Genomic DNA, 20,579 nt, shown 5'->3' on the forward strand with positions numbered 1-20,579 from the left:
ACAGCGTCTATAGCTTGGCCTGTAACGCCTCCGCCGAGTGGCTCGACGGACGCCCGTCCTGTACCCGGCCCTCTTCCTTCTCCCTCTCCTCCCTCTTCACCCACTCCTCCACAGCCCTAACCAACCCCTCCACCTCCTCCCTCGCATTCCCCGCATGCAGACACACCCTCACGCGTTCCTCGCCCTTCGGTACCGTGGGATACGTGATAGGCCGGACGAGGAAGCCTTTTTGGCGGAGGAAGGAAGAGAGTGGACGCGGAGTTTGCGTGAGGAGCGGAATGATGGGGGATGTGAGCCGGTGAGAAGAGGTGGAAGAGTAGGAAGCGAGTGCGAGGAGTTCCCGGGGGAGGGAAACGGAGGAAGTTGAAGGGAGGACGGCTGACAGGCGGGAGATGAGCAGAGAGGCGAGCGAGTGGACGTTGGCGGCGGGCTGTGGAGCATTACCTCAAACTGTCAGTCATCGCTTGCAGAGTGCGGGGCGAGCAGCGCACCTCCTCGCTGCCGCCTTCTTCCAGCAACTCGAGCGACTTGTGCACAGCCAGCGCGCTCAAGTGCGTCATCGTCGTCGAGTAAATAAGCGGTCGCGCGTAGTTGATGAGGTAGTTCCGGATGAGCGGGGAAGCGAGGACGGCGGCTGCGAGCGAGATCGTCACCGTGTTAGTTAGGGTGGGCGACGAGGAGGCAGGCGCACCTCCGCTTGCAGCCATCGCCTTTCCGAAGGTGTGCACGCGGACTGTTACGCGATTTGCGAGACCGAGTGCGCAGACGAGTCCACGGCCGTTCGGGCCATACAAGCCAGTCGAGTGGGCCTGCGAGAGTACCGCAAGTCAGCAGGTCAAGGGACAGGGAGAGAGCTTTTGACACACCTCATCCACCACTAGATGCCCGTTCCCCGCTACCAATACCCGCTCAACAACCTCGGCGACCTCCTTCAGCGGCACCAAGTCCCCATCCATCGAATACAACGTCTCAACTCCTACCCAGACGCTTTTTGCCCCGCTCCGCACACCCTCGTCCTGCTCGACAATTTGTCTAAGCAAACGTTCAAGCGCCTTGACGTCGTTATGCTTGAACGCCCTCCTTCGCTCTTTCGGTACTCGCGATGCCCGCATCCCATCGTGAATACTCGCATGGACAAGCTCGTCAAAGACGATCCAGTCGTCCGGTGCTGGCAGACACGACCACAATCCCGAGTTGGCGTCAAAGCCGGAGTTGAAGAGGAGTGCAGAGGGGGCGCAGAAGAATGAGGCAAGACGGTGTTCGAGCGAGGCGTGGAGGGTGGAGTTGCCGTCCAACAACCGGGAGGATGGCGGGCCGAAGAGAGGTGTAGAGGGCTTGTTCAGTTCGTCGAGGAGCTTTTTACGAAGGTTCGGCGAGCGCGAGAGGGAAAGGTAGTCGTTTGAGCAGAAGTCGACGAGGGTTGAGGAGGGCGGCGGGTTCGGGTCGAGTGCGCGGAGCATTTGGCGATCGCTCCGTGAGGCGAGGGTCGCTTCGAGTCGTCGTGCGAGGGCCGTCATCTGCGGGGACAAGGAACGAGGTCAACGAAAGTGGTCTTCGTGCGAGAGGAGGGATGCCGAGGAGGTGTCGCTGGAGTCGCCTTTCACTCCGTCTGCCGTCTGCGTGCCCTTTGGACCAGCTCTGATCTCAGTCATGCGCTTCCCATCTGTCGGCGCAGCCGCTGAGCCCGCAAAGAATCCGTCGCCAGTCTGTTCCTCCTCCGTCCTCCCGCCACGTCGCTTCTTTCTCCCTTCCGATGTCCTACAAACGTTCCATTTATGCCAACAGCCCACCCTCGACGGTCCCCGCGGCTCACCTTGTCGTCGTCGGCGAGATCAGTCTGCACAGCCTCGGTTCCCCAATGCTTCGACGGCGGCAGCGATGAGCGACTCGAGGGTATCTAGAGGAGTGATGCGGGTCCAGCAACAGGCTCGGCGTCGACGGGTGTCCGGTAGCGCGAACGAGGCGAAGGAGAGAGGGAGCGGGGAGGGAGCGTCCCCTCCTCGCTCCTCGATCCTCCTTCGCCTCCGCTTGCCTCCCCACGGGTTTTCGCAGACCTTTCTTGCTTCTGGGACATCAGCTGACCTCAAGCAACTCTCGCGCGCGTCGCTCAATCCTTGTCTGGCCAATCCAGCGACGTGCAGCTGCTCCCTCCTCATCTGCAAGAGGGTGCGGCTGGGTCCCTTCCCTTCCGCACGATCACTCGGCTGACCGTGTCCTCCACACGTCGATCGCGCAGATGCCTGGCGACCCTTCCGCCGGCCGCGAATGGCTTCCGCCGCACCTCGCTCTTCCCTCTTCCTCCCTCCTCAGCCTCGTCTCTCGCTCTTGCCACTTGCTCCTGGCCAAGGCAAAGGCCAATGACGGCTCTGCCGAATTCGCGCACCACCAAGGGCAGCTGGAACGCTCAACGCGGCGCCAGCGGACCCTTCGCCGAACCACACATCCCGCTCCTCAACGAGTTCGGGGCCCTCAGCGGACAGGCTCAAGCTTCGCTGAAGCAGGCCGCTGGAGTTCCGTGTGTCGAGCCCGCCTACGTCCCTGACGCGGAGTTGCACAAGCTTACCGAGGACGCTCTCCGCGGCGTCGTCCTCAAGCCGGTCTTCGACGCGCTGCTTGCACTCGCGGGCAACCACCATCGACTCGAAGACCTCATCAAGCTGCACGAGGCGCAGGCAGCGTCGCTTGCCGCCGAAGAAGAGGCGAACGAGTGCGCGATCCTTGCGGCGACCGAGGAGTTGTGCAACCGCCTCCTCAGGCGTACGGGTTACCTGCAGAAGTACGTTGGCGAGGAGGCGTCCATCGCGATGGCGCAGGAGATTCAGGACACGGTCAACGAGGTGAAGAGCTCGAGGAAGGACTCGTCAATGTGGACTTCGTCTCGGTTACGCCGGCGAGGAACGGCGACGAGGACGAGGGCAGGAATGCGACTTATGGCGACGACGACGAACAAGACAGGAAGAGGCGCAAGACGACGTAGGAGGAGGATAAGAAGATGAATTGAGGGTTTTCGGTTTCTCTCTTTGTGTCAGTGATCGTTTGTGTAGCGTTTTTCTGTCTCAGTTTTGAATCAATGTAGCTCAGTTGTCAGTTCTCAGCCAAAAGAGCTCTGCAAAGGAAAGCACTGTTGCGCACTACCTTCGGGTTGGCACCCTGCCTTCGCCTCCTCTCCGCTCACTCGACTCGAACTCGCTCAACGTCACCCGCAACACAGTCAGTCGACGTCTTCTCAGCCTGCTGCACCCTGCCTCCTCTCGTCTGGCCTTCATCGCCGCGGTCGTCGTCGGGTGCGGGGAACGCTGCGTGTCGTGTGAGCGTTCGGGCGCCTCAGACGAGTGGGCCGGGGCTCGGCGAGCGCCTTGCGGGACCATCAGAGGGCTACTGGAGGCACGGACGGTCTCTCTCGCGCTCAGCTAGCTTGCATCGGCGCTGTCCTCGACGAGAGGCAAGAGGTCGGCGGTGGGGAAGAGCGACGCCAGTATGGGCGGCGGACGAATCCTGGACGGCTGCTGGACCTCGCAGGACAACACAAAGACACTCGAGCTGAGGTGGCCCCAGCAGAACAGCCGCTGACCCACTCGTCCCGCCCCGTAGACCTTATCTCCTCCTCGACCCCCCACATCCACCTTCAAACTCGCCAAAGATGCCTGTCACGCCTATCAAGTCCGAGTCGCAGTACAAGGACGCCGTGAGCACCACGCTCTTCATCCGCGTCGCATCTCGAGCTGACGTTGGCCGCACAGATCTCGGACCAGGGCCTCACCGCTATTCAGTTCGTCGCACCGTGGGAGGAAAGCTGGTGCACGCCCTCGTTCTGCGCCTTCTCGCCAAGTACCGTGAGCTGACTTGCAGCCCCTCACACGCGCAGCAAAGCCATCACGCCCAAGTTCAAGGCCTACGCCGAGAACCCTCGCTGGAAGGACTTCAAGTTCTACCGCGTCGACATCTGCGACCAGCAGGTGCCTACCCACTTCCTCACCATCTCGACATGCCGAAACTGATGTTACGGGCGCGCAGGACGTCGCGATGACTTCGGGCGTCGAGATGGCCCCAACGTTCCACTTCTACAAGAACGGCGCCAAAGTCAAGGAGTTTGTCGGCTCGTCACACCCGGCTCTCGAGGTGTGTCTGGCGTCGCTTGCTCCGAGGCAGGCGCTGACTTGGCCGCTGAGCAGCGCACGATGGGCGCCGTTCTCGCCGCCCACTAGACGACCTTTCCTCCCTCTCGCGCATCTCCAGCACCTGCGCCCCTTGTCGTCTTATGCGCGTCATCCCTGTTTCCGGTCTCGTATCGACATGTGTCTCTCTCGCTCTCGCTCGCGCTGTAAACCCTCGACAGGCCTGGCTTGCCCAATGTCGAGGCTCAAAGGTCTCCCTCCCTTCTCCCGTTCCGCAACGTGTAACTCGGTCATAACTTGTCGTACTCGTTCTTCAGCACTCTAAGAGACAGAAAGCACCCGAAGAACCGCTCGCACAGACGAAGGGAGATGAAGCGATACGATAACCCGGCAGCTGTCCATTGCAAGACGCGCCAAAAAGGGTATAACAATCTCTAGCTAGTAACCGAAACTCTTTGAGCAAGCGCCGTGCTCTTTCTTTTCTCTTGAAGCGGAAGGAAGGATGAGAAGGGGTGAGAGGAGGATGAATTAGGCCGAGTAGGAAGGGACCTTGGCGGCGATGCTGCGGCGCGCGCGACGAGCCTGCGCAGCACCTTCGCGGATCGTGCCGAAGACGTCGCCGTAGAAGCTGCGCATGGTCGAGCGAGTTAGCGGGGAGGAGAATGGGAGCAGGAGGGAAAGGGCCACGAACCTGCCGTTGCCAGCGACGGGAGGGGCGATACCGGCTGCGTAGACCGAGTCCCAGTTCTTGACGACGCTGCGAGTACGATGCCGATGTCAGCGAGACACGCAGAGGCAGGAGAGGAAGCGGGACGCACTCGTCGACAAAGGGCTTGCCAGCAATGACGAGGTTCTGAATCGCGGGCTCAAATCCACCCTGCTCGGCCTCGAACGCAGTGTACGCGTCCGCCGTCGCGTTGGGCGCACGGTCAAAGTCGGACGCGGTGCGGAGGAGGACGATGCGCGAGTAGTCGACGAGGCCGGCCTTGTGCGCGCGGACCATCACTTCGAGCGTGGCGTTGTCTTCCTGCGCCGTCGTCGAGTAGTTGCCCTCGCCCTTGGTCATGAGCTTGGTGTAGTTGCCCCAGGTCTCGGAAAGGAGCGTGCCAGCAAAGTAGGCGTCCGAGCAGAGGCTGCGCGCAGTCCTCCAAGATCAGCTCTGTCGCGCATCGAGGCGGTAGTCGGGAACGAGAACGCACGCATCACCCTGGAAGACCTTGGGAGGCTCGTTAGCAGGCGCATAGTTGAAGCGCTTGCGGTACTCCTGGGCGGTGGTCGAGTCGTTGAGCTTGACGCCCGAGGTGATGTTGAGCACGCGCGAGAGGAGGTTCGTGTTGAGCTCAAAGACCTCGGTGCCGTAGAGGTCGGAGGGCTGCGGGGCGAGAAAGCGGTCAGGAAAGGCTGAAGGGGAAGGAAGCGGAGAGGACGAACGTTGGGGAGCTGGCCCGGCGCTTTCGTGCCCAATGCCCAATACCCCGTACTCCAATTAGCGGGCATTTGACGAGCGTCGAGCTCGTAGGCTGTCGAAAGAGCGGAGTCAGGACAAATCGGAGAAGTCGGGACAGTTCGACGCGTGCGACCTCGCGGCAGCAGGGATGTTCTCGACGAGAGAGACGCACCAAGTCCAGACTGCACGGAGAAGCGAGCGAAGCCAGCTGATCCGAGGGTGCCCATGTAGGGGTTGATGCCGGCGATACCGGCGATGAGGAAGTACTGCGAAGCGAGTAGGCGTCAGTACAGGCTGAGCAGCGCGTTGGCAGCGTTGAGGCATGTCAGCTTGCGCAGCGGTGCGAGCGTTGCGCAGCGAGAAGGAGGAGGGCAGAAGCGGGACTGACAGTCGAGGTAAGGTCGAACTGCGTCGAGAGCGTGAGGGCCATGACTGTGTGCCGTCTCGAGCGTCAGAACAAGCCTGTCATGCGCGCAAGACGAGCGTAAAAGGAGACCCACTCGTCGAGGCAGCGTTGATCTCAGCCTCGCCAGTCGTGACGATGCAGACGGTCCGGTCGCGACGGCACGAGACGTTGGGGAAAAGCGGCGAGGCGCCCATGAAAGGATAGTCGACCTCGAGCTCCATCGGTTGGAGCCAGACCTCGCGCTCGGGGGAGAACTGGCGAGGAGGAACAGGAGGAGGTCAGCGATTGCGCCACCCCAGCCCTCGAACCGCCTCGCTGAAGGGACTGTACGCACCATGGAGATGATCATGACCTTGGGGGAGATGACGACCTGGCGGCTAGCGAGTTCATTGCCGGCTGAAGGGATGGAAGAACGAGCGACGGCAGCGGGAGCAGCGAGCGACGAGCCGGCGAGGGCGAGGACGGCAGCAGCCTTGAGAGCACCGATCATCGTGACTAGCGATGCACGTAGCCGTACGAAGGAGGACAAGGCGAGAACGAGTGCGAGGGAGCAGAAAAGAGAGGAGGTGGTCTATCGCTCGCCGCGAGGTCAACGAGATCCGCTCGAGCCCGTGCGCACGCTCCGAACGCCAAATCTAGCGCGCTTGCGGGGTACGGCGAGCGGGGTACAGCCGTTACAGGGGGTAAAGAAGCGAGGAGGGAAGGAGGAGAGAAGAGGAGGTCCTCCGCCGGCGTTGATCCCGCTCAGCCACGCATGCAAAGATAGCGAGCAGAGCAGAGCGGGCGAGACGAAGCACGGCCGACCAAGGACAGCCCGCTCGTCGGTGGAGCAAGAAGCGCCCTTTCATCGCGCGGAGACCAATGAGAAAGAATGTCGCGAGGGGTTGTTGGCGGAGAATCTGCAATGCGAGGGATGCAAAAGTGCTGACAAGCGACAAGGGAGAGGTACAGCAACGAAGCGAACCGAGAAAAACAACGCCCCTTCTACTCCTCCGCCTTCGAGGATCCCACCGGACCCGCCGCCTCGTCCGCGCCCGTCTTCTTCCCGAACACGAATCCGACCTGTCCGCGGCGCAGGATGAGCGTCCCGTTCCCCTGCGGCTCGATTACGCCGTCGTCTTCGTCAGAGTCGCCCATGCGCATGTAGATGGCCGAACGCAGCAGGCCGTCCTCGATGTCGTCAATCGAGGCCTCGTCGGTGCAGTTGTAGTGTGTCCAGGTCTTGAGCGCAGAGAGGTGGCGGCGCTTCGTTTTGACCTGAAGTGCGAGCGATATTAGTTCTCGTGACAGTAGACACGGGCTGAGCGAGACAGACCTGTCGAGCAGCTTCGCCGTCCTGGTACTGCGACGCCTGCATGAACCCGCCGCCGTCGTCCTCCGACTCGGACTCGTCGCTTCCAGGCTCGTCCTCCTCGTCCTCGTCGATCTCGCCAAAGTGGCAGCGACATCCGAGCAGTTCGTGCGTTTGGCACGCGACGTCGTCGTGCAGGGTAAAGAGGTTGCGGAGCTGTGGCGGCAGCAGGATCTTCAGCCGGGTAATCGTGCAGAACGAAGGAAAGCAGGATGCACCTCGGCAGTCGTGAAGGTGTTCCTGCCCTTCGTCTCCGCGTCCTGATTGTTCGCAAGCGCTCAGATGGTCAGTACACAACCCGCTGATGATCAGAAACGAGGCTGAGCGCACCATCACCGCCTCGCTCACGTCCTGCTTCGTGATCTGCCGCTGGTAGATGACCTCGTCGATCGTCCCGACGGTCAAGAAGCGGTAAATGACGCAGGTGCGCTTCTGGCCCTCGCGGTGTATGCTACGCGTGTGCGAGTATGAGGCATTGGCGCGAGAAGGTAGGAGGGTAGGGGAGGTCGACGCACCGAGCCATAGCTTGCAGGTCGTTCGAAGGGTTCCAGTCGCTGTCGATCTGGACGAGGCGGGAGGCGCCGATGACTGCGAGAGCGAAGTCAGCATCGACAATGACCGCCGCGCGGCGTGAGAGCGCGACACACTGTTCAAGCCCGTTCCGCCGCCCTTGCTCGAGAGGAGGAAGACGACTGCGATGCACGGCGTCAGCTTGGGCGCCGTCAGCGTGAGGAGACGACGCACAGTTGTTCTTGTGCGAGCCCCTGTTGAAGCCGTCGACCATCGGGATGCGATCCTGCTGAGGCGTCTTCCTGCGGGTGAAACGGAAGTTTCAGCTCGGCCGGCGGGAGAGGACAAGGACGGCAAACGCACCCGTCGAGGCGGCAGTACGGGTACTTTTTGCGCTTGCAGTACGCCTCAATCAGGTCGAGCGTCGCGGTAAAGTTGGAGACGACGACAATCTTCTCCTCGGTCGTCTCGCGCAACTCGGCAAGCATGGCGGCGAGAAGGAGAAACTTGCCTGCGAGCACCCAGCGTAAGCGCGACCGAGTTGTCGCTCAAGACGGACGGAACGCACCGGAGAGAGCGACGTCGGCTGCGTCCATACCGGCCGGGAAGATGTCCTTGACGGACGGGTCGAGCTGACCGAGGCCTTTCGCCTGCGCCAGATCGCCAAGTCAGCAGCTATACTGAGCGCCTGCGAGTTGACTCGCACCTCGATGTGCTTGAAGAGCAAGCCTGGCGAGTTGGCCAGCTTCCCGACCGTCTGCAATAACGCCAAACCGGCCGCAACCTCGTACCCTTCGAGCATCGACCTGACAGCCGAGCTCGACAAGACTTGCGCGTAAAGATCGACCTGCAGCTTTGTCGGGCGGATGAAGACGGTATACTCGACTGCGGACAGCGGGGAAGGTCAGCTCGAGCGAGCGAGACCAGCAGGCGCGAGGACGCACGCTTCGGCGGAAGGTGCTTGAGTATGACCTCGTTCGTGCGGCGAAGGACAAAGTTGCGCTGCATCGAGGTAAGGAGCTCGAACGCTTCCTCGCCCGCCTTCTTCGCCTTGGCGGTCGCGTTCGGCTGGCGAGAAGCGAGGATCGGCGCCTCGAAGCCTGCGAGAGCGCGGTCAAAGTTCGTTCCGGCGGGTTTACGGCAAGACGGCACGCACTGCGCTTGAAGTAGTTGGCGTCGTTGAACAGGCCCGGGTTGACGAAATCTAGAAGTGTCGAGTGCACGATGAGTATGACTCGCGGCTTGTATAGCCCGCGAGCAACTCACCCATCATCGCGAAGAACTCGCCGAGGTTGTTCTGGATCGGCGTGCCGGAAAGAATGACCCGCCTCATGCACGAGAGCGACTGCAAAGCCTGCGTCGTCTTGGCCTTCTCCGATTTCAGGCGGTGGCCTGCAGGAAGTATACGTCAGCAACGATGCGAGACAGCTCGCCCGAGGACGCACCCTCGTCGCAGATGATCAGGCCGACCGGCGGCTGGGCGAACTTGACGTCGTCGGCGCAGTCGCGGATCTGCGGCGAAGGGAGGTGTCAGTGTTGTGGGCAGATGTTAGGAACAGGCCCACGCACCTTCTCGTAGCCCACAATGAGGACGTCGTAGTTTTTGCTGGTCGCGAAGGTCCTCACCGGGTGCTGCGAGTCGGCGACGTACACCCTCAGCCTGTCGCGTCCGAGCCACTTCCTGATCTCCTGACTCCAGTTCTGCGAGATTAGAGCGTTTTTTGAGCTCGGGAGCAACGGCGTTTCGCGAAAAGAGTAGATGCACCTTGATGAGGGTGACGGGACAGACGATCATCGCTCGGTCGACAACGCCAGTCTTGTCCCCTTGGTACGGGTTTTGCTCTGCCGCCCGAGCCGTCAGCATACGAAAACGTTTCGGTAGCGGAGGGACGTACTAAGCATCGTCCAGATCAGCGTGATCGCCTGGATCGTCTTGCCGAGGCCCATGTCGTCTGCGAGGATGCAACCTTGCCCTGCTGTCCGCATGCCCATGACGCACTGTCGTAGTGCTCGAGTGGGTTAGCGAAGGTGAGGGAGGACCGCGCAAAGACTCGCGCCTCACCTCGTACATGAAGGCGACGCCTCTGCGAAGCGAAGCGGTCAGCTGGGCTGTCGGGCGAGAGCAGTACGAGTCGACGCACTCTTTCTGGTGGTCGCGAAGCTTGTCACCGAGGATGGGGTCGATCACGACGTCGACGACAGGCAGGTTCCTGTGGAGGTCTCGAGGTCAGCTGCTGTCGTCGAAACAGATGGCGCAGTAGCAACGCCAAGCCCTCGAGCACCCACTTCGTGTTGTACTGCTTTTGATGCTGCTCGTCCGGCCTGCGCATGACCACCGCGCCCTCCCTCTGCGGATCAAACCTTGGCCCGCTCTTCTTCGCCTGCTCCTTCAACGGGGTCGTCTGCACAACCGGCTGCTTGACGAACGCAGGAGACTTGAACTTAGCGGGAAGAGGAACGAGGGCTGGCGGGAGGGCGAAGCGAGCGGTTTCATGAGGTGAAGGATGGGGTTCGACGACGGGCGAGGCGGAGCGGGCTGCGACGCGAGAGGCGAGCGGGTTTACGGCTTTAGCGGGCGCAGGAGGGCGGAAAGGCTTGAGAACGGGAGCGGGCCCCCAGGACGACTTCCAAGAGTCGTCGTAGGGACCGCCGTCAAGGTAGGTCTGCTCGTCGATCGAGTCTTCGAGCTGGACGTCGCGAGGTCAGCGTGCAGTTTCAAGGAGCGTCAGTGACGGGTGGAGCGCACCTCGACGACCATGTTCCCGACCTGCAGCTGGTCGCCATTCTCCAACTTGGCCGTAGCCGAGATCGTTCCGCCCGTCAAGCTGCGGATCGGAGCCGTCGGTGAAAGCCCCTGGCCAGAACGATCGCGTGACTCACCGCGCTCCGCCTTCTTTGTCCTTCAGCTCAACCTTGGTGCCCTTGACGACGAGAATACCGTCGCCTTCCCAGACTGGCTGCTTCTTTGTCGTGCGCTTGCGCCTGCGTTCGCAAAAAGCTGATCAGCGGACGAGAGACAAGGTGAAAGCCGAATCGGCGTACCACTGACACTGCAACGGGTGAAGAAAGCGTCAGCACAAGCTATGCAGCGAGACGAAGACAGCAAGACGCACGGAGAAGTACCTCGTCCCGCTCGAGCCGGCAGGCGTTCCCGGCGCGCGAATCGGATTCTTCAGCTTGACCGGCACAGCGACAGCCTTGCTCGGGCCCGCAGCTGGCACCACCGGCTTCTTCTCCCCCTCCTCCTCGCCGAGGTCATCTCCCCAGCTCCCGTCGTCGATCCCTTCCAACAAGTTGTCAGCAAGCTCCTCTGTCTCGCCGGAGGTATCGAGGAAGACGTCGTCCATCGCCTCGTCCTTGCTATCCTTGCGGACAAGGGGCTTCGACGGGATGGTCGTCGAGGTCGACAGTCGCGACGGAAGCGAGACGGTCCGATTCGGCGGGCGCTTCTTCGACTCGGTGCTAGACTGCCGCGAGAGCGCCATCTCGAACGCCGCATCAGCGGCCGAAAGGCGGGCAGGCTTCGACACCGCAGCCGGCTGAACAGCCGCGACCGAGTCGACCCTCCTGCGCTTCTTGGCGGGCGACGAGCTGGTCTGGTCGACCTTGGGCGGGGAGTTTTCGGCCTCGTCTTCCTCCGAGTCGACAACCTTGGCTCGCGCCTTTCCCTTCCACGCCGCCGCGACAGGCTTAACCTCCTCCTCCCCGTCTTCCTCCATGCTCTTCGTCCGCACCTGCTCCGCCCTCTCCCTCAGTCTGCTCTGTCCAGGCGTCCCCGTCCGCGCACTCTCACCCATCGAGGGGGAGCGCTTCGCCGCCGAATTCGGCACGAGCGGCTTGAACGGTTTCTGCAGCTTCGGCTTCTGCTCGTTCCACACCTTGCCAGCGGAGACAGGTGTGTCGATTGACGAGGTCGGTGCAGCGGCGGGTGGGCGGGCAACGGAAGCAGGTCGAGGAGTCTGAGCGGTTGAGGTTGAAGCGGTGGGGGTGGAAGTGGAGGGAAGCATGCCGGGCCGGGTGAAGAAGCCTGGGACGGCGCGGGCGGGCGTTGCGGCGGAGGCGGTGGGGATGCCTTTCACGGTGGCGAAGAAGTCGGACATCGAGATCTGGCCGTCGAGCTGCAGCGCGTCCAGTCGTCAGTGCGGCGTTCGCCCATGGGAGAGAACGACTGATGCGCACCAACACGTCCTTCTGGCCGACCTTGAACTCGTCGCCCTCAACAGGCGGAGCAGTGAGCGTCTTTGCGCCGAGACTGCGAGTTGGCGGACCGAGATCAGCCTTCGGCAACATGCGAGGGAAAGGACCGCACGCACTGCTTCCCGCTCTCGTCGTACAGCGTCACCGCAGGACCCTCGATTAGCACGTACTGCGGGCGAAGGAGACGGTCAATCGGGGTTTCCTTGCTCAAGGGCAGGAGAGGCTGGACGCACGCCATCGCTGCGAGAGAAAGAGGTTCGCGTCAGTCACATCCATTCCTGCGAAAAGCAGCCGAGCAAGCGCTTCCCTTCGCTCGCTTAACCGCACACAAACGAGCGAACCGACCGAACGCACCTCTCCCACGACTTGTTCTTCCTCGCCTGCTGGTTCCTCCACTGACACGCGTGCGCCCTCCGTCCTCTGCCCTCCATCTGGCGCCGGGCGCGAGGCTCGCGAGGCGCTGAGGAGGTTGGGAGATGAAGATGGATCGGGGGAGAGGGGAGGGTTTGGCGAAGCGCGAGGAGTCGGCGCGCGGTTGGCTGTAATCTTACAGATCTTAGTTGAGCTCACGCGAGGCCAGCAAGCACCCTCACAGCGCGCGCGATGATGAACGAGTGCGACCAAACACTCGAGACGCGTCGCTCCTCGTCAGGGTGCGCGCAAGTTGACATCCGTTGACATCCTCGTTCGTCGTCTTGCACGCTCATTGCTGTCGCCTGCTCGACTCTCCAAGCACGGCACACCGTGACTTGACTCGCCCGAACTTGGTCCAGCGCCTTGAACCCGCTGCTTCCTCGAGACCGCAAGGGCTCCTCCCGTGAGAAAAGCCTGAGCGAGTGATACAGAGCAGAAATACAGATCTCTAGCACTCATACAACCCAATGACGATACCGCTACGCCTAGCGCTCTACCTCTTTCCCATCCTCCTCCCCCTCCCGCTCCACCTCTCCCACAACCGTCGTCCCCGTCCCCGGTCTCTTCCCCTCCCCCATCTCCCCTCCCTTCTCCTCCACCTCCTCCTCCACCACTCCCTCCCTATCCCTCGCCCGTCTCCGCTCCGTCCGAACTTGCAACCCCCTCACACCCATCGTGAACAGCGCCAATAAAGGACAGAAGGCGATGATGAGAGACGAGCCGCGCGTGAAGGCGGGTGAGGCGGAGGCGGGGAAGAAGGCGATTTGGAACTGTGTGCGGGCGAGGCGAGCTGTGTCAGCGCTGCGAGAAGGGGAGGGAGGGAGGAAGAGGAGGGAAAGGGAACACACCCAAGCGTTGAATGCGTAGCTGATGACTGCTCCCCATGCCCGAAACTCATCAGCACCAGGCTCTTGTCGGGTACAGACCCAGAAGGCGAGAGAGGGCGGAACGCACCGTTCATCCCCGCCAGCACGACACTCCTCGCCTCCTCATCGTCCCTCAACAACTCGTTCGCCCACGCAAAGTTGCTCATCTGCCCCGCAAACGAGACGCTGCCTCCCCAAACGCTCCCTCATCAGCCTCGGACTTCGCGAAGAAGGAGGGGAGGAGAGACGCACGCAGAGAGGTAGAAAGCAAAGTACACCGCACCCCTCGACACGGCTCCAACAGGTCTGAGGCCGGAGATGAGGACGATCAAGCTTGATACGAGGACGGCGAGTGCGACGACGAGGTTGACGGCGTAGCGGTCTTGTGTCCTTCGGTCCGTCCCTATCGCCTGTTCCCGCAAACTCCTCTATCCATCAGCTTCTCCTCGCGCGAATGAAGGTAGAGACGCACAGTGCCCAACAGCGCCGCAATAGCGACCGCCGGCATCCCAAGCGGGTGATGGTTCAGCTCGGCAACGGTATACCTCGGCTTCCCCTGCTGCGTGCGCTGGGCTTTCATCCACAGGGGCATGATGCCCCATGAGGAGTACGACTCGAGTGCGCCGCCGGCGGTCCTGTACGCGCCACCTTCGTGTTAGTCTCGGTAGGGAGGAAGAAGAGGAGAGAGAGGGGGCACGAACCAAACCAACGCCAATCCCCACAGCTCCCACCTACCCAATACCCTCCTCACCAGCGTCCAATCCACCCCTCCTCCTGCCGTCTTCTGCGCGCGAGAAGGGTGTGAAAGACGGGCGATCGCGAGTGCGCGTTCTTGCGGAGTGAAGAGCGAGGAGCGAGTGCGGAGAGGCGTGTCGGGGAACGAGTAGATGCCGAAGAGTGCGATGGGGACCGCTGCGAACTCGCCACTATCTCGTCAGCGGGAGAGACCGGAAAACGAGGAAGGAAGCAAGTGAGGGACGCACTGATGATCCCGCAAACGATAAACAGCCACTGCCACCCCTCCAACCCGCACGCTCCATCCAAATTCGTATACAGCGCGCCTGTCTCCCCACCCAATAAGTACCTCATCGCGTGAAGTGAGCGAAGGTGCGCACTCTGGAGCGAACCGGAGAAGATGGATGCGATTTGGGCCGAGGCGGAGAAGAGGGCTGCGCGGCGGCCGATTTCGCTGGGACGGTACCATGAGCCAAGGCTGTAGTGCTGCGAGCGCGGTCGTGAGCGAGATTTCTACGAAGGAAAGAGGAGGGGAAGAGCGTACCGCGCCGATGAAGGTCGAGCATTCCGCCATTCCCTGCTCGTCGTCTTATCAGTTTTCCTGTAAGTGAGGTAGCTAGGTTCGCGCGCACCTGGAAGAACTTGATCACATAGAGATGCTGGACCTTTGTCGCTCCCGCTCCTGCAGCCGTCAATACTCCCCACACGACTGTTCCGACTCATCAGCCTGACTCTCCACGATTCAAGAGAGAGCGTGGACTCACCTCCGTTGAGGGGGAAGAGGTACCGTGGCGGGATGAGGAGGAGGAGGAGGTTTTGCGGGATTTGGGCGATGGCGAAGCCGGCTGTGAAGCAGGCGATGACGCTGCGCGCGCAGGGGCGATCGTCAGTAGCTGCTGAGTGAAGAAAGGAGAGGAACGGGGGACGCACGCATTGTATTCGCGGCCTTTCATGTGCAGGGCGGTCTGCGCAATCGAGACGAAAGTCAGCCCGGGACTCGCGCAAAGTTCAGCGAGATGTTCGTACCCCCATTCCCGATACGCTGTGCACAAGGGAAAGCAAGAAAGAATCAGTACGACCGGTTGAACAGTGCCGGAGGGAAGGAGCGGCGGGGGACGGACTATGCATTGATGACTGTGCGGCGTCAAAGGGGAGGTCAGCTGACGTCGAATACGTCGTAGAGAGCAAAGAGACGCACAATTGACCCTGTCGAGATCTGGCCAGCCGCGCGAGAGAGTTGTCAGTTACCGGTCGTGTGAGACGAGCGAGTCGCGGTCGGCGCACAGTTGATGCAGAAGCTGTGTGCGTTCGTCATTCAGCGCTGTTCTCGTCGCCAGTGAGTGAAGGTGTGCGCACTTGAGGCAGAGGTAGGAGAGGATGAGGGCGTCTGCCTTTCGGAGGAGGGATCGTTCGAGCGGGTCCTTTGGCTCTGGCCAGACGAGGTTGCGGGTGCGACTGAGCCAGCGCATGGCCCCCGTTGCGTGTGCTGCCACTAGAGCCCAGTCACTTGGCGAGTTAGCAGTCAGAGCGAGCGTTGTGCTGCAGGTCGCTGTGCTTGATCGCCCGCCAAGTCGCCTAGATGCACGGGGCTGAAACACAGCCAGCTCGGACAGCGGGGCGCCACACCGCACCCGCATTCTTCATCGCACTCACGCTCGCGCTTCCATTAAGTGAGAACCCGGCCATGGCGTCGTATTGGGCATCATGGACGGACTACTGCGATGCAACCGTCCAATGTGGGCACACCTCGCAACCCAGGACCACCCTTGCACTGAGACCCGCTCGAACCGGTGTGAACAGCCCTCGTCCCCTCCTCACTCGCCAACGCACTGCCATGGACTGCGACGAACAGCCGAGTCACCGACGCCCTCGCACACATCAACCCCTACCCTCCCCTCCCGAGCGAAGTCATCCTCCGCATCCTCGCCTTCACCCTCCCCGCTCCCTCCTACACGCACGCACACGAGCGCACCCGCCTCCTGAAGCAGTACGCCCTCTTCTGCCGTGACTGCGCACGCTGGGCTACCCTCCTCCTCCGCCGCGACGTCGCATGCACGTCCGTCGACGCAACGACGAGCTTCCTCCGCTGGGCAGTCGGGCCCGCGAAGGACTCTCGAGGCGGTCTGCTCGTGCAGAGCGTGCGCTTCGGGACGGGGGGAACGAAGAGCAAGGCGAGCGACACGGTGTGGGACCGGCATGACTCGTTCAACGCCGTCCGCCATGCCGCGATTCATTGTCCGAAATTGAGCGAATTGTGGCTGAGCGGGATGGACCAGCTCGAACACAAGGTGTTGCGGTACACGAAGAGTGCGCCCTCGAGATCCTTCTCTGCGCCACCAAACTGACGAATACTTTGCGGTCGCAGACCTCCGCTCGCTCTACGTGCACGAAATCCGCCTCTTTCCCCTTCCACTCGCCGACACCTGGCCCATCCACCTCTCGAACCTGACAACCCTGCACCTCTCCGCCATCCTCGCAGCCGGCCCATCCTTCTCGCAGCTCCTCTCACCCAAGACGCTCCCCTCCTTGCGGCACCTCGACCTAATCTCGGTCCACCGCTCGCTCATCCCATTTGAGGAAGTCCAGCAACACGCGGCGATGTACCAGAACGACCCTGCGATCCCGGCACTGGGCGGCACAGGCGCCGCGAGCATCACTGCTTCGCTCGCCTCGCTTTCTCCGCCCTCCTCCTCCTCCTCCTCCGCTGCCACGCCCTCGCACCCACTCCTCTCCATCGCACCGCAGCTCCACTCCCTCACCCTCGGCCCACACCCAACGCGCACCCTCCCCCTCTCACTCTTCCCCCCTCTCTTCAGCCTCTCGACCTCCCTAACCCTCCTCTCCCTCCCTCTACCAACCCTCCTCTCCACCGAATTTGCCCACCTCTGCCTACCCCCCTCGCTCGCGCTCCTCCGACTAACAAAAGACCCCTCGGCTCTCACGGCGCACTCGTCGCCCGAAGCGCTCTTTGAACTCGAGACCGAATGGCGGTCCTCTGCATTCGACTCTGCTCTCCCAGATCTAGATCTAGAAGGGAAGGGCGTATCGCTGGAAGTAGCGTTCGAGGACCGGCTTGCGCGGAGGAAGTTGTGGGAGGTCCGAAGAAGGGGGGAGGAGGTTCGGAAGGGACGGGAGAGGGCGGTCGAGGAGCTTCGACACCTTGGTGGACGTGGGAGGAGGTACCTCGTCTTACCTGGCGGATTGAGCGACGGCGGGAGAGAAGCCGACGAGTACGGAGGCACAGGCGCGGAACTGCAGGAAATCGTCCGCCTCAAAGACGGCGGCGAGGTGGTCATCTTCTCCGAAGACCCGGCTCAGGAGCGGAAGGACGGCGCGTTCAGATTGGGCACGGAGCGGTGGAGGCGGTTCGTCGAGCGTCCTTGTCCTGATTCGTTGTTGTAGCGTCGCACGCGGCAAGGGGATGGGGTACGACGGTGATGACCTTGCAAAGAGTTCGTTTATATGTTTCTAGAAGTAATACAAGAACCTAAGCAACTGCGAGACAGAACGTAGAGGGATGCGAGAGAGAGAAGGGAGCGCAGCCACGCCGCCTACAGCTTCGACCAAGCCCTGACGCCCTCCTCCTTGCCCACCTCCAGCGCCTCGTCGTTGACATCCACATTGAACCTCGTCTGGTTGAGCGGCTCTCCCTGCGCGAACCTCACAAGCGCAGGGTAGACGTCCCCGTCCTTCCTGCCGAGCGCAGAGTTGAGGAGGTAGTCGGGGATGTTCCACGAGTCGACGAGCGGGACTGCCTGAGGCCGCAGCTCGGCGAGGAGCGCGTGCACCCGGTTGCGAAGGAGCTCGTGTTGCTGAGGCGAGAGGTAGCGCGAGGAAAGGAACTCGGACGCTTCGGCGTCCATCGTGTAGCAGGCTGTGGATCGAGCGAGCGTCAGCGAGTCGAGCGCGCACGAACGAGAGTGTAAGTGCGCACCGAAGAGCTCGAAGCAGGTCGTCATGATCCTGTGCAGTGCCGGCTGGGCCTTGAGCTCCTGGTCGTGCATGATTGCCTGAGCAAAGTTGTACACGAGGTAGTACTGGGCGTGTGCGGTCCTGTTCGCCCTCACTCATCAGTACACGCCTCGAGGGAGAGGGATGGATGGGCACGCACGAGCAGCGGAAGATGTCGATGAGCAACGAGTTCCACGTGCGCTTCTCGATGTCACGCTTGCGGAGTGCCGTGGCGGTGAGGTACGCGGCGCGGTGTCCGAACGCGTCGATGAAGAGCTGCGGGTCCGAGAGGTCGCCGGCGTATTTGAAGGGCGCCTTGGCTTCCGGGTTGGCGATGTACTGCCGGGTCCGCACAACGTCAGCGCGAGAAGCGATGCAAGGAGGTGGGAAAGCACACCTTGCGGACGTAGTGGGCGGTGAGGTTCTCGCGGGACATCTCGGCGTTCGGGTCGGAGAGGATGGTGCGGAACGTCTTGAAGAGGTAGCGGCCGGTCTGCTGCGTGAGCATGTACGAGTCGCCCTCCCTGTGTCGCACGTACCCCCGTCAGCACGAGTAGCGAGAGGAAGAGTGAGCGGCGGACGCACCAGGTGACCTGCGGGAGGTAGTCGGACCAGAGCGACGCCAGTCCCGACGAGAGGGAGTAGCCATGTCCACCGCACGCGCGCCTGCACTCCTCAATCGCATTGCTCGCCATGAGCGTGCACAGACTCTTCAATCCGGAGCTCGTCGCATGCAAGTCGGCGAGGAGCGAAAAGTCTCCCTCGGCCATGGCCGACTCGTTCGACTCGTATTGGCGCATCATCTCGCGACCGGTGTAGTGGCACGCGAAAGCCTGCACGAGGGGAGGGAAGATGCGAGCCTGGACGAGCTGGTAGTTGACCACGGGCGTCTCGGCGGGCTTGCGGCCGTCGTCCGTCACGGGCGCGTCGCGGTCGGCGAACTGGCGACGGACGGAGCAGTAGCGGATGGCAACGGTCGCTGAGCGGGCGAGGATCATGCGGGCCTGCTGTACGATGCCTGCGCGCTGTGGGATCGTGAGCGAGGTTAGCTTTCGCTCAGCTGCGAAGGTCAAGCGTTCTCCTCGAGACGTACGATGCTGCGAGCGACGACATGATCAATGAGGCATCCTCGGTGAGAAGAAGAGAGGCGAAACGCACTAGATCATGGTCCCGTACGCCAACTTGTCATGAGGAGGTTTACTGAACCTGCCAGACTCGACATCGACGCTGGCAAACTTTGCCAAAAAGTTGACGTGGGGGATCTCGACGTTGTTGAAGATGGCGGTGCCGTTGTCGGTCATGGGGTACCCGGCTTTCGGGCCGATGTCCATGATTGTGCGGCCGGGGAGGAGCTCGCGAGTCTTTGTGTCGCGGAGGGGGACGACGAAGGGGTAGGGACCGCGGCGGACGAGCGAACCGTTCTTGCCGTCCTGCGTGACGAGCCAACCAGTACTCTCGTCAGTCGGAGAAAGTCGGAGGGAGGAACGGAGAGCGAAACGCACGGGAGTGTACAGCTGCGCCATGACGACCGCATGGTCTGCCGTCCGCCCAAGTCCGCCGATCCACCACTTCATGGACGACATGCCGGGGGTGTTGATGACGAACGATTTGGACTCGGGCTTGTACATCGCGGTCGTCTCGAGTCCTTGGACGTTCGAGCCGTGACCCAGCTCAGTCTGCGTGAACGAGCGAGTGTCAGTGAGGGGGAAAGATGGTGGTTGATGTGGAGAGGGGGCGCACCTGCGCATAGCAGCCGATGATCTCGTAGTTCTCCGCGGGCTTGAGGAAGAGTTCTCGCTGCTCGTCCGTCGACTGCGCGCGGAGGGTTTTGAGGAACATGCTGTGAGGCGGGCGATGGTCAGAGCGACACTCGAAAGGGGATCACGCTAAGCGGGAGACGCACGAGTTGTGAAGTCCGAAAGCGGCGGGCATGTCTGCGCATCGTCTCACTGGTCAGCTCGCCGTCCCGTCCATTCGTCAGCGACACTCTCGCACTCACCCAGCAACTCCTCGGCGGTCCTGACATCCTCGGCGGTCCAACCGAGTTCGCGGGTCAACTGGACGAGGCGCTTCTCCTTTGCGAGTCCGTGGCGGTACTTGGCTCCGCGGTCCATGTAGTGGATCTGGGACTTGTCGAACGCGGGCTGTCATCGTTTCCGAGTAGTGGCGAGGACAGAGTCGGGACGGAGGGGGTTGCCGGACCGGGTCGGGACGAGGAGGAGGAGGAGGACGACGAGGACTCGTGCTGTCAGCCTCGTGCCTTGGACAAGCTACTCCTCGTGTACGCACCTCGTTCTCCACGACGGGCAAGATCCTGTTCCTGCGCTCGATAGCAGCGTCGCCGTAGATGTACTTTTCGAGATCGGCCGGCGAGAACGAGGCTTTCGAGCGCTCGATCTCGAGGAGCCTGCTGCCTGATGTGCCGAGGGGCTTGAAGCCGTCGGGGATCTCGACGGGCACTGAGGAGGGGGGTTGGTAGCTCATGGCGCGGGGTGGAGAGGCGAGTCGGAGAGTGGAGGAGAAGAGCGGCGCGGGTGAAGGTGAAGCGGTGTGTGCGTGTGTTGTAGCTGTGTCACTTTTAGTGGGT

General features: G+C 62.0%; 8 protein-coding genes across 8 annotated transcripts; 3 read left to right on the top strand and 5 right to left on the bottom strand.

Moving 5' to 3' along the window:
* Nucleotides 1-7: 7 nt before the first annotated feature.
* RHTO_03769 (8-amino-7-oxononanoate synthase) lies at nt 8-1,517 on the bottom strand (the record flags this gene model as incomplete). The annotated part of the gene is made up of 4 exons (XM_016417438.1): nt 8-430; nt 492-634; nt 692-809; nt 867-1,517. 4 exons carry the CDS (start codon nt 1,515-1,517, stop codon nt 8-10), a joined length of 1,335 nt encoding a protein of 444 aa, XP_016271090.1.
* Nucleotides 1,518-2,357: 840 nt separating this feature from the next.
* RHTO_03770 (uncharacterized protein) lies at nt 2,358-2,996 on the top strand (the record flags this gene model as incomplete). The annotated part of the gene is made up of 1 exon (XM_016417439.1): nt 2,358-2,996. One exon carries the CDS (start codon nt 2,358-2,360, stop codon nt 2,994-2,996), a length of 639 nt encoding a protein of 212 aa, XP_016271091.1.
* A 644-nt stretch (nt 2,997-3,640) lies between these two features.
* RHTO_03771 (thioredoxin) lies at nt 3,641-4,205 on the top strand (the record flags this gene model as incomplete). The annotated part of the gene is made up of 5 exons (XM_016417440.1): nt 3,641-3,685; nt 3,741-3,796; nt 3,866-3,956; nt 4,015-4,119; nt 4,173-4,205. The coding sequence occupies 5 exons, from the start codon at nt 3,641-3,643 to the stop codon at nt 4,203-4,205; spliced, it is 330 nt and encodes a 109-aa protein (XP_016271092.1).
* A 438-nt stretch (nt 4,206-4,643) lies between these two features.
* On the bottom strand, nt 4,644-6,458 carry RHTO_03772 (purine nucleoside permease; the record flags this gene model as incomplete). Its single annotated transcript, XM_016417441.1, has 9 exons — nt 4,644-4,743; nt 4,807-4,872; nt 4,934-5,248; nt 5,315-5,487; nt 5,547-5,635; nt 5,735-5,828; nt 5,951-5,994; nt 6,063-6,222; nt 6,303-6,458. 9 exons carry the CDS (start codon nt 6,456-6,458, stop codon nt 4,644-4,646), a joined length of 1,197 nt encoding a protein of 398 aa, XP_016271093.1.
* Nucleotides 6,459-6,952: 494 nt separating this feature from the next.
* RHTO_03773 (DNA repair and recombination protein RAD54B) lies at nt 6,953-12,457 on the bottom strand (the record flags this gene model as incomplete). Its single annotated transcript, XM_016417442.1, has 28 exons — nt 6,953-7,225; nt 7,284-7,475; nt 7,538-7,579; nt 7,650-7,770; nt 7,835-7,907; nt 7,967-8,011; nt 8,064-8,131; nt 8,193-8,340; nt 8,398-8,479; nt 8,536-8,714; nt 8,774-8,929; nt 8,986-9,033; nt 9,096-9,221; nt 9,275-9,341; nt 9,399-9,530; nt 9,595-9,671; nt 9,725-9,827; nt 9,892-9,913; nt 9,971-10,039; nt 10,116-10,516; nt 10,576-10,654; nt 10,710-10,811; nt 10,872-10,879; nt 10,943-11,947; nt 12,009-12,081; nt 12,143-12,195; nt 12,260-12,266; nt 12,381-12,457. The coding sequence occupies 28 exons, from the start codon at nt 12,455-12,457 to the stop codon at nt 6,953-6,955; spliced, it is 3,828 nt and encodes a 1,275-aa protein (XP_016271094.1).
* A 468-nt stretch (nt 12,458-12,925) lies between these two features.
* On the bottom strand, nt 12,926-15,510 carry RHTO_03774 (MFS transporter, pantothenate transporter; the record flags this gene model as incomplete). Its single annotated transcript, XM_016417443.1, has 17 exons — nt 12,926-13,210; nt 13,289-13,314; nt 13,395-13,492; nt 13,559-13,734; nt 13,779-13,941; nt 14,008-14,218; nt 14,290-14,367; nt 14,422-14,527; nt 14,586-14,618; nt 14,674-14,750; nt 14,806-14,906; nt 14,972-15,006; nt 15,068-15,083; nt 15,163-15,175; nt 15,240-15,257; nt 15,326-15,339; nt 15,398-15,510. 17 exons carry the CDS (start codon nt 15,508-15,510, stop codon nt 12,926-12,928), a joined length of 1,563 nt encoding a protein of 520 aa, XP_016271095.1.
* Nucleotides 15,511-15,725: 215 nt separating this feature from the next.
* Nucleotides 15,726-17,443, top strand: RHTO_03775 (uncharacterized protein; the record flags this gene model as incomplete). The annotated part of the gene is made up of 3 exons (XM_016417444.1): nt 15,726-15,777; nt 15,842-16,348; nt 16,407-17,443. The coding sequence occupies 3 exons, from the start codon at nt 15,726-15,728 to the stop codon at nt 17,441-17,443; spliced, it is 1,596 nt and encodes a 531-aa protein (XP_016271096.1).
* Nucleotides 17,444-17,592: 149 nt separating this feature from the next.
* RHTO_03776 (acyl-CoA oxidase) lies at nt 17,593-20,476 on the bottom strand (the record flags this gene model as incomplete). Its single annotated transcript, XM_016417445.1, has 12 exons — nt 17,593-17,915; nt 17,976-18,094; nt 18,153-18,331; nt 18,390-18,516; nt 18,578-19,010; nt 19,082-19,089; nt 19,151-19,422; nt 19,495-19,668; nt 19,733-19,832; nt 19,896-19,926; nt 19,992-20,136; nt 20,282-20,476. The coding sequence occupies 12 exons, from the start codon at nt 20,474-20,476 to the stop codon at nt 17,593-17,595; spliced, it is 2,106 nt and encodes a 701-aa protein (XP_016271097.1).
* Between the last annotated feature and the right edge of the window lie 103 nt (nt 20,477-20,579).

This window comes from Rhodotorula toruloides (assembly GCF_000320785.1).
Source record: "Rhodotorula toruloides NP11 unplaced genomic scaffold Scaffold23, whole genome shotgun sequence".
Taxonomy (NCBI): domain Eukaryota; kingdom Fungi; phylum Basidiomycota; class Microbotryomycetes; order Sporidiobolales; family Sporidiobolaceae; genus Rhodotorula; species Rhodotorula toruloides.